Source organism: Osmerus mordax, chromosome 19 (genome assembly GCF_038355195.1).
Source record: "Osmerus mordax isolate fOsmMor3 chromosome 19, fOsmMor3.pri, whole genome shotgun sequence".
Classification (NCBI taxonomy): Eukaryota; Metazoa; Chordata; class Actinopteri; order Osmeriformes; family Osmeridae; genus Osmerus; species Osmerus mordax.
This window is the reverse complement of record NC_090068.1, coordinates 9704603-9719423: the sequence shown is the minus strand read 5'-3', so window position 1 is coordinate 9719423 and position 14821 is coordinate 9704603. Positions and strand designations below refer to the sequence as shown.

The 14821-nt window shown below is 42.5% G+C and overlaps 2 protein-coding genes across 2 annotated transcripts; one reads left to right on the top strand and one right to left on the bottom strand.

Annotated features, from left to right (window-relative positions):
- The first annotated feature begins 546 nt into the window (after nucleotides 1-546).
- vkorc1l1 (vitamin K epoxide reductase complex, subunit 1-like 1) lies at nucleotides 547-7384 on the top strand. Its single transcript, XM_067257761.1, has 3 exons — nucleotides 547-787; nucleotides 2770-2879; nucleotides 3999-7384. Exons 1-3 carry the CDS (start codon nucleotides 597-599, stop codon nucleotides 4223-4225), a joined length of 528 nt encoding a protein of 175 aa, XP_067113862.1. The 5' UTR covers nucleotides 547-596; the 3' UTR covers nucleotides 4226-7384.
- A 92-nt stretch (nucleotides 7385-7476) lies between these two features.
- gusb (glucuronidase, beta) lies at nucleotides 7477-14101 on the bottom strand. Its single transcript, XM_067257061.1, has 12 exons — nucleotides 13871-14101; nucleotides 13383-13568; nucleotides 13085-13266; nucleotides 12842-12984; nucleotides 12546-12733; nucleotides 12068-12220; nucleotides 11788-11966; nucleotides 11430-11576; nucleotides 10685-10769; nucleotides 10235-10411; nucleotides 9658-9793; nucleotides 7477-8805 (listed from the first exon to the last, which is right to left on the bottom strand). The coding sequence occupies exons 1-12, from the start codon at nucleotides 14099-14101 to the stop codon at nucleotides 8654-8656; spliced, it is 1959 nt and encodes a 652-aa protein (XP_067113162.1). The 3' UTR covers nucleotides 7477-8653.
- Between the last annotated feature and the right edge of the window lie 720 nt (nucleotides 14102-14821).

The following is a 14821-nucleotide window of genomic DNA, read 5'->3' as shown; positions in this document are numbered from 1 at the left end:
AGAGAGGCAGTGCAGTGCTGCTAAGCAATACTATACCTTATCAATTTAATACACACTGATGCTGGAACATACCCTTCAGAATAGTCACATGCTCATTTACAGCAAAGTACTGCAAATACACCGTCAGGTTCAGGGTAGTAAGAATCAGATAGACACTTAATCATATGGATGACTTTATACCATATGTTAATACATAACTGATTTGATAATTTGATAAGTCAGCAAAAGTTTTATCCATTTGTGTTTTTGTGGAATCCACTGCGACAATTGCAATACATACAGTAATCTTTTATACAGTAAATTAATAGTGTTAAACAGATTGGATAGGTGTTTGGTTTATAACATTATGTGGAAATCCATTGAGATCGCATAGATTTTCAATACGTTTTTACACAACGTTTCTAAAATGAAAAATAAAAAGCTTTCTGTAAACCTGCATGACAATATGTAGCATGGCAGGAGGCGCGAGACAGAGGTTGGTGACATTTCTGTGACACGCCCCTGGTGGTGTGGGGCGTTGTGAAGCTTTTCCACGTAGAAGCTCTCGTTGTCCCCAATGGTAAGTGGCTGCGTGTCTAGAACAAGGCCGGAGAAAGATGGCGGCGCCCGTCCTGAGAGTGTCCACCCCTCGATGGGAAAGAATAGCGAGGCTCCTTGTTTGCCTTTTGGGCATTATATTGTCCTTGTATGCCTTTCACGTGGAAAGCGAAAAGGCTAAGGACTCAAATTATCGGGCCATGTGCGACGTGAGCAATTCTATCAGCTGTTCTAAAGTCTTCTCCTCAAGGTAATGAATTCACAACGGCGCCGACTAGAGAGTGGCGCTGAATGAGACTAGTGGCATTATTGTGGGAAGGGCTGCGCGGGCTGAACTGTCAAAATGTCTTGAGAGTCAGATTTCTGTTAGCTAGCAAATTTGCTATACAATATTTCTTCAAATGCAAATAATGCATGTTACCTGTAATAACAAAGTCGAAATGGCTAGTAAGCTAGCTAACGTGGTGTAAACATATAGCAATCCTTATGCTGTTTGGTTACTTGCAAGCTAGCTAGCTATGGGAGGGGAGAGGGGGTTAATATATGCTAGGCTAGCAAAATGTAAATGTTATATACATTTAAACAGTATAGCCACAAAATGTATTCTTTATTGACATATACGCACTTGATTTAACGTTATATATCCAAGTAGCTAAAGCTCTATCAGTAAATGCATACAGCTCGAGCCAGCTTTCGTAGTACTAGCTGTCCAAATCTATAGCTAGCCGTGAGCTTCACATAGGCTGCTAGCTTTCCAGCTAGCATTAACGTTAAGTCATGTTTTCAAGTTAACCACAACGATAAACTGCTCATTTCTGATATGTGATGTTGGTTAGCTACACAACTGTGGTTCTAAAGTTTGTCAGGAGGTTTAAATGGCTCCTGATTATTGTATACAATGCTTTATGGTACCTTCATTGTTTGCTCTAAGTTTGCCCGTCTGAATGTCCCAAGTGCCCTAACTGACATATACGAACTTACTTAGCTGTGGCCTGTTAATTAGTGATGTTATACGTCAGTTTAAAGATGTTACATGTGTTCCTACGCCAAACCTTTAATGTGGAACAGAGAAAACGCTATCCATTGTTTCCTGATTGCTGATAGTCACTTTTGTGCTTACTTGGCCAATGTCATCTTATGAGGTGCTGAATGGCTTTGAAATAACTTGACCTTTAAGACATACACTAGATTGATAGTTGCAACAAGGGGTGATACCCTAGGATGTTCTATGCTTGTAGACCTGAATAGGAAAGTCCACATGTAGCTGGAACGCCAGACCTGTTATAAATAGTCTTGTATAAATAGTATAACGTTGAAACATACAGGCATTAACCTTTGTCAGCAAAGACATCCTCAGATTGTCAGATGCTTCTATGCCACCAATTCTTCAGGTTGTCTGAAGAGGGTCTCAGAGAAAATAAATTGTCAATGTTAAATGCTATCAATGTTTAAAGGTTCTGAAACACTTTCAGGATACGGCCTTCATCATGGTCATAAAATGCAAAGTAGGGATAGGATATATCCGTTTGCATGACATAGGCCTATAGCAAGTAGACTTGTTTATGTTTCCTTCACTTGGCACAGACCTGGCCTTAATCTGATAGATGATGAGGAAACTTGGTGAGTCCAAGGCCTCCTTCTCAACTATATATTTGGATAATTCTCTCTGTCTGTCTGTTAGTCTAATGGTGGATTTAGAGAAAAGGTTGAGGACTGAAATAGCCTTCCCAAGGACAACCAGACCAACACTTTAAACACACACTGCATCACAGAAATGCGAAAGCTTTTCGAAATTCACTAGGGCATATTTTGTTCTAATGAAATGATATAGGTCCTGCGTGTGTGGCATGTTCAAAGTCCACGGAGAACAATGCAGTGGTGTAATCCCGTGGAGGTAGGGAGGAGAGTTCCCCCCCGTCGGACCACCACCAGTGGTTGCGTCATTCAAACTCCTTGGGTCCTTGATTATCTAGCCCTGCTGTTAGGGCCGTACGACCTGTGGAATGCAGCTTACCAATGACTCAGTGGCTCAATAAACCTTTATCTTTGTGCTTGAAATAATATGAGTTGCAGTGTCACCGATGCAGGATAACCTGTGACCTTTCCTATGAGATGAGTCGTTCTGTTGTAAAATGAGTGACGGCTCAGGTCATCGTCTTCGGAAATGCTATCTGTTGTTTGTTTTCAGGGGTATAAAACGTGACGAATCCTTGTTTTTATTTCCTTTTGTAGGTGGGGTCGAGGATTTGGACTGTTGGGCTCTATCTTTGGAAATGACAGTGCAATGAACCAGCCAAACAGTGTCTACGGAATTTTCTTTTATGTCTTTCAGCTGTTACTAGGTAAGATTGTCGGAACTAGGCCAATACATTGAATGTACGTGTGTGTGTGTGTGTGTCACCCTGATTGTCACAGGCGACTATTTGTGCTGACACACCATTCTAACAGCCGCTCTCCTATATCTGACTGCCCCTGGCTCTTATATAAGAACTGGAGTCTAAGTGAAAACACACAGTCTTACTCACTCTATGAGCCATGAACATATGACTGTCATATCACCATGCAAAATGTTGCTTTTCAGTATGTTTAATTCAAGTTTATTCACCTTTGATATTATTTTAAGTCCAGTTTCTCATGGCTATGTAGGATTGGAAGTTACTTTACTTGGTTTTGGCCAAATTGCATACAATCCGCTTGAAATTAGTGTAGTGCAAAAAAAGGTCCTTCCCCAGACAAATACATGGTCACAGAGTTTCTTAAAAATGTTCTTGCACTGCTGTTATTACTTACTCTCACAACATGCCTCCTCTTTCCTTGAGGCAGGGTTAAGCGACTCGGTTATACTGTTTTGATATGTTCACTGCTGGCTGCCTGCTTAGCCACCTGGTTTCTGCACAGAACAGGACTCTTATTGTTTCCATCAGTGGACCAACGGTTAGATTTCCATTTTAGTTTCCCTCATTTGCAACCTCCTTAACAACAAGTTTACATAGTTGATACTGTTGGAGGGATGCACGTCCTCATGTCTTTTGTTGCCTCTCCTGTCCTTGTTCAGTATGCTGTGTTTGTCCCTCTCCTCTAATGTAATTTCAGAACTATGAATAGACGCATGCACCAGGAACGTTGGTGTCTGTTGAACGTTATCAACTGTAGAACATAGAACACCTGTCTTTCTTTAACTATGGGATCCTGGAAACATAAGATCAGTCGTTGAATCTGCAGACGATGGCTGTAGAGATACAGGCTTATCGTTAGTGCAGTAATCAGTAGGGTGTATTTTATGGGCACATTAAAACAACACAGAGGTACCCAATGATTACTTGAAAATGGATATAGAGGTCAAATGGTGTTTGACTGCTACCACAGCAAACAAGACAATAAATCCATTAGTCTGATCCCTCAATAAAATCAAAGTGCAAAAGTATCTGTTAGGGTTTTGATCTGTGCCTCTCTCGTTGCAGGAATGACCGTCAGTGCGATGGCTGCCCTCATCCTAATGATGACGTCCATCTTATCGGTGGTGGGCTCCCTCTACCTGAGCTACATTCTTTACTTTGTCCTGAAGGACTTCTGCTTCATTTGTGTCACCACATACGCACTGAACTTCATTCTCTTTATCCTCAACTACAAGCGACTAGTTTACTTGAATGAGGCCTGGAAGCAGCAGCTACAGCCCAAGCAGGACTAAGTAGTAGAGAGCAAGAAAATTGTAACAAACAAAAAAGAAATGTGACCTGTCTGAACATTTGACTTACCACCAGGAGACCTTGCTTCCAAACAATGTTTATTCTGCTGTGTGTTCAAAAAAGAAGAAAAAGAAGACTTAAAAAGGTTGGGGCCAAACATCCAAAAGTTCACTGCATACATGGAAGGATTTAATAATGGGGAAAAAAGTATTTGTCAGTTTTGTTTTTTCTTTATATTTATTCTCCCCACTTTAGGGATGGGTTTTGGAGGAAATGCATCCAAGACAAGCAGGCCGAGCCCCAAGTCTTTGTGGAGGACATCCCTCTGTTGAACAAAACGGATAAGACGATGGAAAAATCTGGGTGTTTACTTGAAATAATTAGGAGGTCCTGTTCCTGCACATTGGAGTTGTTCTAGAACCAGAGCAGAACTGAATTATGGGTGTGAGAGAAATATAAATGCATGATCATGGGTTTATTGCACAGTCAGCAGATATGATTCCAGTAGGAGGGAGAAAAGAAGCATTAACACCGTACAGAATAGTTTTTTATGTTTACACTTTAAAGCAGGTTTCTTTATTTTGAAGAGGACCACTAATATGAAACATGGAAGAATGTGAGAAATTGTGTGTAGATCAGATTATTGTTTCTTTCTTGCAATTCTGTAAATAGCTGCTGAGCAATATTCAAGGCTAGATTGTGATTTAGTGGTGATATAGACTTTAAGTAAAAAAAATAATTAAAAAAACAACAAAAAATTAAAAACAATGACAAAATGGGATTTAAACCCCCCCCTGAAAAGAATACAAAACAAGGAACAAAAAATGAATTGAAGTCATCATCTGGGTTAACAAATCTGAAGATGTGTTTGCAGTCTGTGTGTGACATCATATTCCCTGCAATCTCAGCGAGGCATGCTGCTCTGTTGTGTGGATCTTCTTGTGTGGTCACTGATCATCTCCTCCCAAATGTCACCGAGGTTCAAATGGCCCTGACGAGTCCATAGCAGTACCCCTACCGTCTCTTTGAACGTTTTTGTCACGTGTGAAAAGCATTCCTGACCACCACACCCTAAAGTGGATCCATAAAGACTTATGTGCCTAAAAGAGAGGTGAGGTGAAATACCATTATTGTTTTGGGGGTGTATACTGTATGTAATTTATCACTGCTCATTCGTACTGTTGTTATTAATCCATGGCTTTTTATAATAACTTAATTGTCTGATGGCTAAACTAAAATGTCCAACTGGGTAATTAGGTAGGGCAGGCTGCCAAACTGGGATTGTCTGGAAGAGCATCCAGTTAAAACAGGCCAATGGTTTTGCTTGAGTCATGCAGGTTCACTGTCTCACCGTGAAGGTGGTATGCCAACATTGGAACTGGAAATCACAGTCATTGGCCAAGGTGTGAAACAACCCAAGTCAGTATGGTCTCCAGTTCCGAGTGAGAATCTAGAGCTAGATTATTTTGACCACGTCACACCACACTGAAGCTAACCTTGTTTGTATTTTAAGAAAGATGTTACTGTATGGTACAATATGACCAGGCTCCTAACACATTGGCCATTGGACAGTCTGAGAGTGGTTTAGATGACACTGAACAACATTTGTAACACGCTGGTGTGTGATTTGTTCTCTGCTACTGCTAGACAAAGCCTTGGTGTATCTGTGTACCATGGAATGCAATTTATCCTGATAAGTTAGCATGGAGAAGCTACTGTTCATCATGACAGATGTTCCACTGACTTTTGATGATGATATGCTTACCATTTTTTGTGTTAATTCATCAATTGTGAATGGCAATGGGGTTGAGTACATGCTGTTGTAATTGGGTTAAAAAGGAGTGTATTTTAACAGAATATGAAGTGGGATATGAGGTGCATCGTAAAGTTGTTACTTGCTAGTTCTGCGTTATTTTAAACAGCATTGTCTATTGAAACTTACCGGAACTGTATGTGTCAAACTCACTGTGAGATGATTGACCACACTATTTTGTCATAATGTACTTCTGAAAAGGCCACATGGAAGGCAGGACTATCTAGGATACATACAAGGAGTCTGCTTTTATTTTGAAAAAATAAGTAGCCAAGACTCTCCCAAATATAGACAGAATTCCATGTTGTCAAGATCATTATAAAGTCTCATGTTCTTCCATCGCTTGTGATACTAAAACCATATTTGCTCAGTTACTAATTCCAGAAAGGCGTGTGGGGTTAGTTGGGTTGCTCCTGACCTAACAGACTGTGTAAAAGGAGTCAAGGAGACTGCATTTCTTCATTTTCTTCACATAAAATGTGAGGATAAAATTGATCCATCAACCTGTGTACAGCTACTGATCTAAGTGTCCTGTCATAACTGTTGAATTAGACCTCAATGCATAGACCCCCAACTGCCATGGTTGTTGCGTCACCATCGCCATCAAAAGTGCCTTCTGTTTGATCACTGGTCTTGGAGCCAATGAAGAGCAACAGTAAAGCCTTGTAATTGAAGAATAATTACGGTAAATGGCACTCCTGCTTGCCTTTCTTAAGATGTATTCTGGTAATTGGAAGTCCCCCAAAGAATTCGTATCCAGTGTAACAGTGAAGTACTCCATAGAAATGACCCACAAAATCCCTGTCTCATATAAGCGGTCAACCATGTTTTTTCTCCTCACAATTTCCCAGCACATTCTCATCTTCAATCTTTTGTCATTAGAACAAGGACACTTAATTCCTATAAATACTCTGTCAGAACTACAAGATTGTAAAGTTCTTTTTCTGTCCGACTGTGACTAGTGAATTTTTATTTCTTTCCTAATGTCATGTGAATGATCTCGCCGTGGTCAGTGGTTCCCTTTAGCTGTATAGACTGTTAACATTCTGGAATATTCTAGTATAGAGGAAGGACTGGAGCTTTAGGAATCCATGTGTCAGCGTCAAATTTATCTTAAATCAAGTTTCTTTGGGAGGAAGACTGTTTTGGTTTGCGTCTGTATTTGCCAAATATAATTTTTAAGATGCTGTATTTTCTTACATGGAAAAGTGTTACAGGAATGCTAGGAGGGTGCAGAAAAACAATCGGAGGCCAGCGTACCTTGCGGGAAACAGTTGCTAAAGTTAACACTACAGTGAACATTTTAAATTGTGTCATTGTTGTGTGGAAATGGTCAACCATTAAAACATTCCCTCTAAAGCACCCAGTCTGACTTTATTTTTTGAGAAAATAAGGATAATTTTCATTTCAACTGAGTTAATCACTGCAGTGCCAGAAACGTAATGTTTAAAATATATTTAATTGATGTTTTTTGTGCAAACGCAATTCAAAAGTCACAATTCTATAAAAACATAGGCTTGTTCCGTATCAAGACAGCATTTTTACATGAAATAACAATACTGTATTTGGAAAAGGATGGAAACGTGAAAGACAGAAGTCCAAGCGTATATTGAATCAAAATGTCATACGGGCAATTACACTGTCTTGTAGAAAGCAACTTTACAGGAACCCTCTCTGTGGCTCAGTGGGTAAGCATGCTTACCATCAAGTCTATTGCCAAACACGGTACCCCTGGTTCAAATCTTGCTCAAACCAGTTGATAATTCATGTAACTGATATCAGTTAAGTAATATATGTTGTGTGTGTGTTTTCCCTATGGAAAGGAAACCATCGCCACGCCACAATGTAACAGCGTTATTTAAACCATCCCTTCAATATTCAATATTGGGGTTTGTGAATTAAGTCTGTAGACGATGTTTAGACAGGCCTTTCATGAACGGTCTTCATATGTATCAGCCAGGCTAGCAGTAAGACAATGTGCTCTTCCCCCAACAAGAGGCTGGGCTCCCTTAAGGTCTCCACATCCATACTAGCACACTACCTAGTAGGGGTGGGGGGAAAAATCCCACCCCTATGAAATAAACTGTGAAATGCAACAAACAAGTACCCTGCCGATGACCGATAAAGAACAAGTTTTAAATTATCACTTGAATTAAAATAATGTTCCTTAAGGGCATGATGAAAACCGATGTTGGGAATGACAATGCCCTACACACAAAAACAACAATTACAAGGCTCTGTCTTGTTGTAAACAAGGGAATACATAGTGTTGGTCAAACATTCTAAACGTCAGAAAGAAGATAACCTGGTCATTTACAGATACTGAGTTCGCACAGAGGCCAACCAAAAATCTGCCATTTATATACTATACACGGTGATGATAAACACCAGGATGAAAAAAGTACATTGTTAAATAAGTATGCATATTGAATGTTATACTGAAAAATGTTGTTCTTCCAACCAGAACATTCCACTTAACAATGATTTAGAACAGCATTTGATACATTCACCTTCTTGAACCTTAAACCCGTCTCTAATGACATTGTGTGCAGTGTACGCTTACAGGCAGCCTGTGCTGATTGTGTCATGTTCTGTCCTAGTCCCAAGCTCCTGGGGGTCAGAGCAGACAGGGGTACCGGGTCCAGTAAGGAAGCAGCCCGGTCTCGTTGGCCAGCCTCCAGTACCTCTCCTTCAGCAGGAAGGCCCCAGCTTTAGGCTGTCTCTGGCGGCTGAAGATTCCCTTCTTGTTCCCCACGACGCGGGTGATCGCTGCAGGGAGACGAGGACCGAACATCAGCAAACAACCACACGAGACACCGTTTCAGTTGGCTTACATTTCCTCAGGGTAACAAACACATCAGAGTGCATAGTGTGCTTGTTATTCTTGTCAACTGGGTCAGGCCAAAACATGGTATGTCAGGTCAAATGCCTGATAATCTATTTCATTATGTGCACTCCTCAAAAGCCATTCTGACATTACATACATTGTAAAGCTCAAGGTAGAGTCCATTGGAATTTGGACACAAACAGAAACGGTATCTACAGTATATAATATGTATGTACACACAAACATACTACATATCATGGATAGGGGGTGGGGAGCATTTTTTGGACAAAGTTATAGGGAGTTGACCGGATCTGAATTGTCGTGGTGCTCAGATATGGCAGGTCAAATGGGGCACAGCGATGGAGAGCTATTGAATGAACTATTATGTTGGACCCACCTACTTATGTTTGGCTTTCGCCACTTCAGACTCTTTCCCAGCTGACGCAAGTTCAAGTCACTTTCAACATGAACCCTCTGGCTCTTTCCACAGCTGCACCAGATTCATTTGTTTATTCATGTCCAAAAGTATTTGACACACCGTGACACATTTGTGCTATTTTGGTTCTATACACCTCCACTTTGTATTGGAAACAATCAGCATGGGTTTGAAGTCTCCAATTGAACTTCATAGCCATGGGATTATTCCACACAAAACAATTGAGGAGTACAGAGCCAAAAGAACAACCTAGTATTACTTTGGGAGTTATCTTGTGATGTCTCCCTCATTATCTCTTATCTTGTGATGATATGGCTTTAAAAAGAAAACGTGCATGTCTCTGTAAATTCCTCCTTACTTTGTGCTGTCATGAAGTCAGCGAAATTCCAGATGAGTTCTCCTATGACATACTCCTTCCTCTTCTGGTCGAACACGTCATGGTATCTCTGCAGGACGGCCTTCTGGTACTCCTCAGTGAACATCATAGGAGGGTCCTGCAAGGAAGCGGTGCACATTAGACAAGAGGGCCACTTTCATCCATTTGCAAACACACACAGCAGTGTGGGAAATAGACCCAGAAACTTAGTCATGGATGTGTTGGGTCGTGTGTGTGTGGGAGAAGGATAGTGAGTGTATATGTGTGGGTTGAAGGGTCTGTAGAGCATGGGCATGTGTGTCTGTGCTGAGGCGTGTTACGTTCATACATGCTCAGTCACTTGTTGGGACAGGAATCCGAGATTTAGACCCCTCTTTTTGACCTAATATCCTCCCTACAACTTACGAAACGTACCTCTCCCAAACACCTACCACAGAGACGTTCAGTTCTCAGAAAGTTCACGCTCTCTACCAACGCACCGGTGTGCGGTAAACACCCGGCGATGTGCGGTAAACACCCGGCGATGTGCGGTAAACACCCGGCAATGTGTTAGCCTCACCGTGTGAAGACCTGGAACCGCGTCGGCACCGTATTCACTCTGGATGATGGGTTTCTGGTACTTCCCGTACCAGTTCTCAAACTGGGTCTTGAGTTGGATGGGGATGACCTCAAAGTGACCAGGGTCGTGGTACCACGAGAAGTAGCTGTTCACACAGATGACATCCACATATGGAGCCTGGTGAGGGGGAAGGTAGAGAGGGTCCTCAATGAACGCAAAGGGCTTAAATGTATTTAACTGCATTAAGTAATGTTCAATCTAAGCAGACTAAATGCCAGAGAAACATTTTTGTCGACACAAAATGGAAAAGAGCTTGCCCTGTAAACCAGGGGGATTCAATCGGAACAGGTGTATGGGTTTAAAATAGCCCAACATTCTGGCAGCAAGAGTTCATAATCTGCCACACTTGTTGGTAACTCTAGCAGTGAGCTGGGTAGAGTGAAGACCCACCCCTTTGTCCCTGGCATAGTCACTGGATGAAACAAAGGTGACGGGTCGAGTCTGGTCCAGAGACTTGGTATGAGCTATCACAGTCCTGAAAGAGAGATGAAATAACGAGAGAAGGGATTGAGTGGAGACGGGCGAGGGGGAAGAAGAAAAGGAAGGAGAGAAAAAAGATCCTGATGTTGAAACAGATGTGACCCCTGGTACAAGACCTTGCTGAAGGGAATTTTTGCTGCTTGGAATGTGAAGACACAACACATCCTAAGCTTAGGCCCAGCCTTAGAGTATTACCTGAACTAGGATGAGAAAAGTAGCATTGTACAGAAGGAACTTTGAACCATCATCCCACATAGGATTTGAAATTCAATGGTTGGGCATTGTGAGGTGAAATTCCTGGGTTCCCTCCCTGGCCTCTGGTGCTCTGGTCTGTGCTGTGAGATAGGGAGGGCTGACAAGCAATCAGACTGCATTCCACAGGTTGTATAACCCGGGCAGGCTTAGACTCACCTTTACCCTCATCTCTGCTATCTGGAACACTAACACACACACCTGCATGCCAACAGACACGTTCCCGACAGACGTTTCCCAGGAGAGCTTCAAATACCTATGCATGTAATCATTGTTAAATGCCAGGTTCTAGTATGTTACATAGTTTCAAGTCCTTCCTTATCTGCTGCACTCACTAAAGGCACTTGTTTGTGTGCGCCGCTAAATAAATAACCGTCAAGGCACAACTTAAGGATTGACTTACTTGAAATACTGTCCAGCAGGGGGCATCTCTGCAGCAGGCTCGTTGGCTACGGACCACATGACTACGGAGGCGTGGTTCTTGTCCCTCCTCACCAGCTCCTCCATGACCACCAGGTGGTGAGCCAGGGAGGCGTTTCCAAAGCTACGACTGGAGGACAGCAGCACTCGCGGGTCACATCCTCACTGACTACTGACAGCTAACTGGTTCATTTCATTCACTATTCTATATGTTTGCTTCTCACAAGAAAGGGACCGCTGCGTGTTTTCTTGGAAAAACAAGCACATTGGACAAACACCACTGATGATCACACATTATGACCTCTGTGTGACCTCTGGAGGGGGTCAAAGGCGTCACTCACATGTCCTTGATGCCCACCCCAGGGCACTCGTCGATCACTACGATGCCGTGGCGGTCGCACATCTGCATGATCTCCTCAGCGTAGGGGTAGTGACTGGTGCGGAACGAGTTGGCCCCCAGCCACTTAAGCAGGTTAAAGTCCTTCACTATCAGGGCCCAGTCCAGACCCTTACCTCGAATCTGACACAGCAAATTACAGGAAACATCAATGACTTGTCTATTTACTGACTAAGCAGCTCAGACTGCTACTGTGCTATACCCGCCACTCTAGGAGCACTCACATCAGAGTCCTCGTGTTTGTTCACTCCATGGAAATAGAAGGGCTTGCCATTTATGAGGAACTGTGTGCTGGTGACCTGCACAGTGCGGATGCCAACAGGAAGAGCGTACACGTCGTTGTGTACAGGACCCTCACCAGCAGTGGTCATGTGAACCTGTGGATTAGAACCTAGAAGATGATGAGGCTCGTACAGTTAAACAGACTCGACATCACCACAAACAGGAAGTGGCGGAGGGGCTGCTTAGTCAGGAACCTGAACACACTGCGGAAAAAGGCGGTTGAGCCACAGCTGTTTTTGATTAGTGCTGGCATGTTACAAACACTCGCATTCATCTTGCGTAACTTCTACAATCCAAGTGGCATATCTTATATCAGCTGACTACAAGAGGGCTGATTCATGTGAGGCTGAGCCGCAATCCAGACGTTTCACAAGCATGCTCCAGTACACACAATCTATTTGGTTAAAGTTTTTAACTCACCTCCATAGAATACAAGTAGCCTGGATTCTCATGCATTAGATATGGCCACCATAGATTGACATCAACCACTTTGAGGACACCAGACGTTCCAGTCGAGGAGGCCACACAGAGGCCATTTTTGTCTGAAAGAGTGACCTTCACTGTGGGGTTGGTACTTCCCAGGACTGACACCTTATAGCTGACCAGACCTACAGCGAAGGAGAAACAAACATCACAATGACATCCATGTTATATTGAGCTAAGGCAATAACTTAAGATATGACAAACATATTGCAATTGAAGGAAATTAGACTCACCAATGTTGTCCGAGAAGCTAGTCAGCACCGTGATGTCATCTACGTACACCTTGGGTGTGGTGTACAGCAGCACAGGGCGATGAAGTCCAGCGTAGTTAAAAAAGTCAAAGTTTGTGCTCTGCACAAAGTAGCCAGCAGGATACCTGTTCAACGCAAGCATTGGAAACCATATTGTGAGTTTAAAGTCTTAGGGTAATATGCCATTAATGCTAGGTTAAACCAGAGGGATGACTATGACTTTACTTGGAACGGTCGTCCATGTGTTGGATGGTCCCTGGAGGGAGGGTCTGGAGGGTCAGGGTGTTGTTGACAGCGATGGTGATCCTACAGGGCGCACCTCCCTCCTTACGGACCACATCACTGATCTCTGCCTCAAAGGGAAGATGACCTCCCTCATGTTCCGTCACTTTCACCCCATTGACCCACTGGCAGGAAGAAGACTTGGAGGTCAGACTGATTTCACTGCTGGAATGGCTGCATAGGGTTGTGTCATGAAATCAGGAGGTGATAAATAAAATAAAACGACTAACAGGATACTTACGACAACTGAGTAGTAGTGTGCACTTCCCACCCTGAGCACTACTCTGGTTCCCTCGTCAGCAAGCCAGCGCTGAGGAACCACCACCTCTCGCTCATACCACACCCACCCCACAAAGTCCCTCAGCCTGTAGTCCTGAGTGATGTCATTATAACTGGCAGGGACAGGCATGTCAATCACAGGGCCAGTCTAGACATACAGATGGGACACAGGCAAAGAGAAGAGGAATATTTTGAAATAGGAACCATTTACAGAATTGGAAGATAGTTAGAATAGTGTTTGATTTGTGGCAAAGCATTGTATTATTGTATTTAGGGAACACAACGTCATGATCTGCGCAGTTAAGGCCTTGATCATTAGGACTGAATAGACTACAGTACAAGTTACACATTAAACCATTTCTGACTAATGACTTTTGCAACGTGAACATGCGTTGATACAGCGAAGCAATGTTATCTGGAGTAAAGTTAGCCTCATTGCTCAATATTTACCTCTGCCAGGCGACTTTTGTACCATGCCTGCTCAAAGCCTAAGTTCCTGTTGAGTGAAAAATCGGCTCTGAAGTTCCACAGGCCGTTTATCTCTCTTATCTCACGCGAAGAGGACTCTCGAGGAAATAGCATACCACTATCCAACATATGAACACAATTCCATGTCGCAAAGAGTAATAAAATAGTGATTAGCGGACACACTGTCCTGCACCCCATCCCTCTAGCACACATGACTTGCACGGAGTGAACACTCTTAACACCGTCTGATTGGTTAGCAGACGCAGTCATATGACCAAGTCATGTGATTTTTAAATAATCTATGAATTAACGTTCTACTTCTGGTAAACCTTCATGTCGGGATTATTTTATAGCCTATGCATGTAAACTACAAGAATGATAACTGTACGAGAGTAATTTATTTATTTGAAAGCACGGCTAGAAACATTTTAGAGAAGGTATGTTTTACAGCCACTAGTCGGGGCTCACGCATGATATTTGAAGAATGCCGAAGAATGCCAAATAAACTTTTTTTTTTTTTTTTTGCGGTGAAACTTAATGTAAAAAATTATGTCCATCGCTTAATATTCTGATAGTACGTGTTGGTAGATATACTGATCCTCAATCGAGATAAACTGACGTGATGAAGCAAAGGTTGGTCGGTTACGTCTGATTGAACTATTGTGAGAAAAAAAATCCAGTTGTAATTCGTTCGTTAAACATCCAGGTGGCGCCATTGTATGGAGGTAGACGTATTTTACAGGGCATTTCAGGCATTTATCACGCTCTCACGCAACACCTTGTATTTCTCACCCATTTTAACCATTTCTCAAGATGAGAAATAAGCGGTTTTGTCACGCTATATACAATTAATGGACGAGTTGTCCATACTGCACAGTTAATAGATCTACATATTTACGAATCTGCGTTTGTGTGTCACTGTCACGCGAGGAT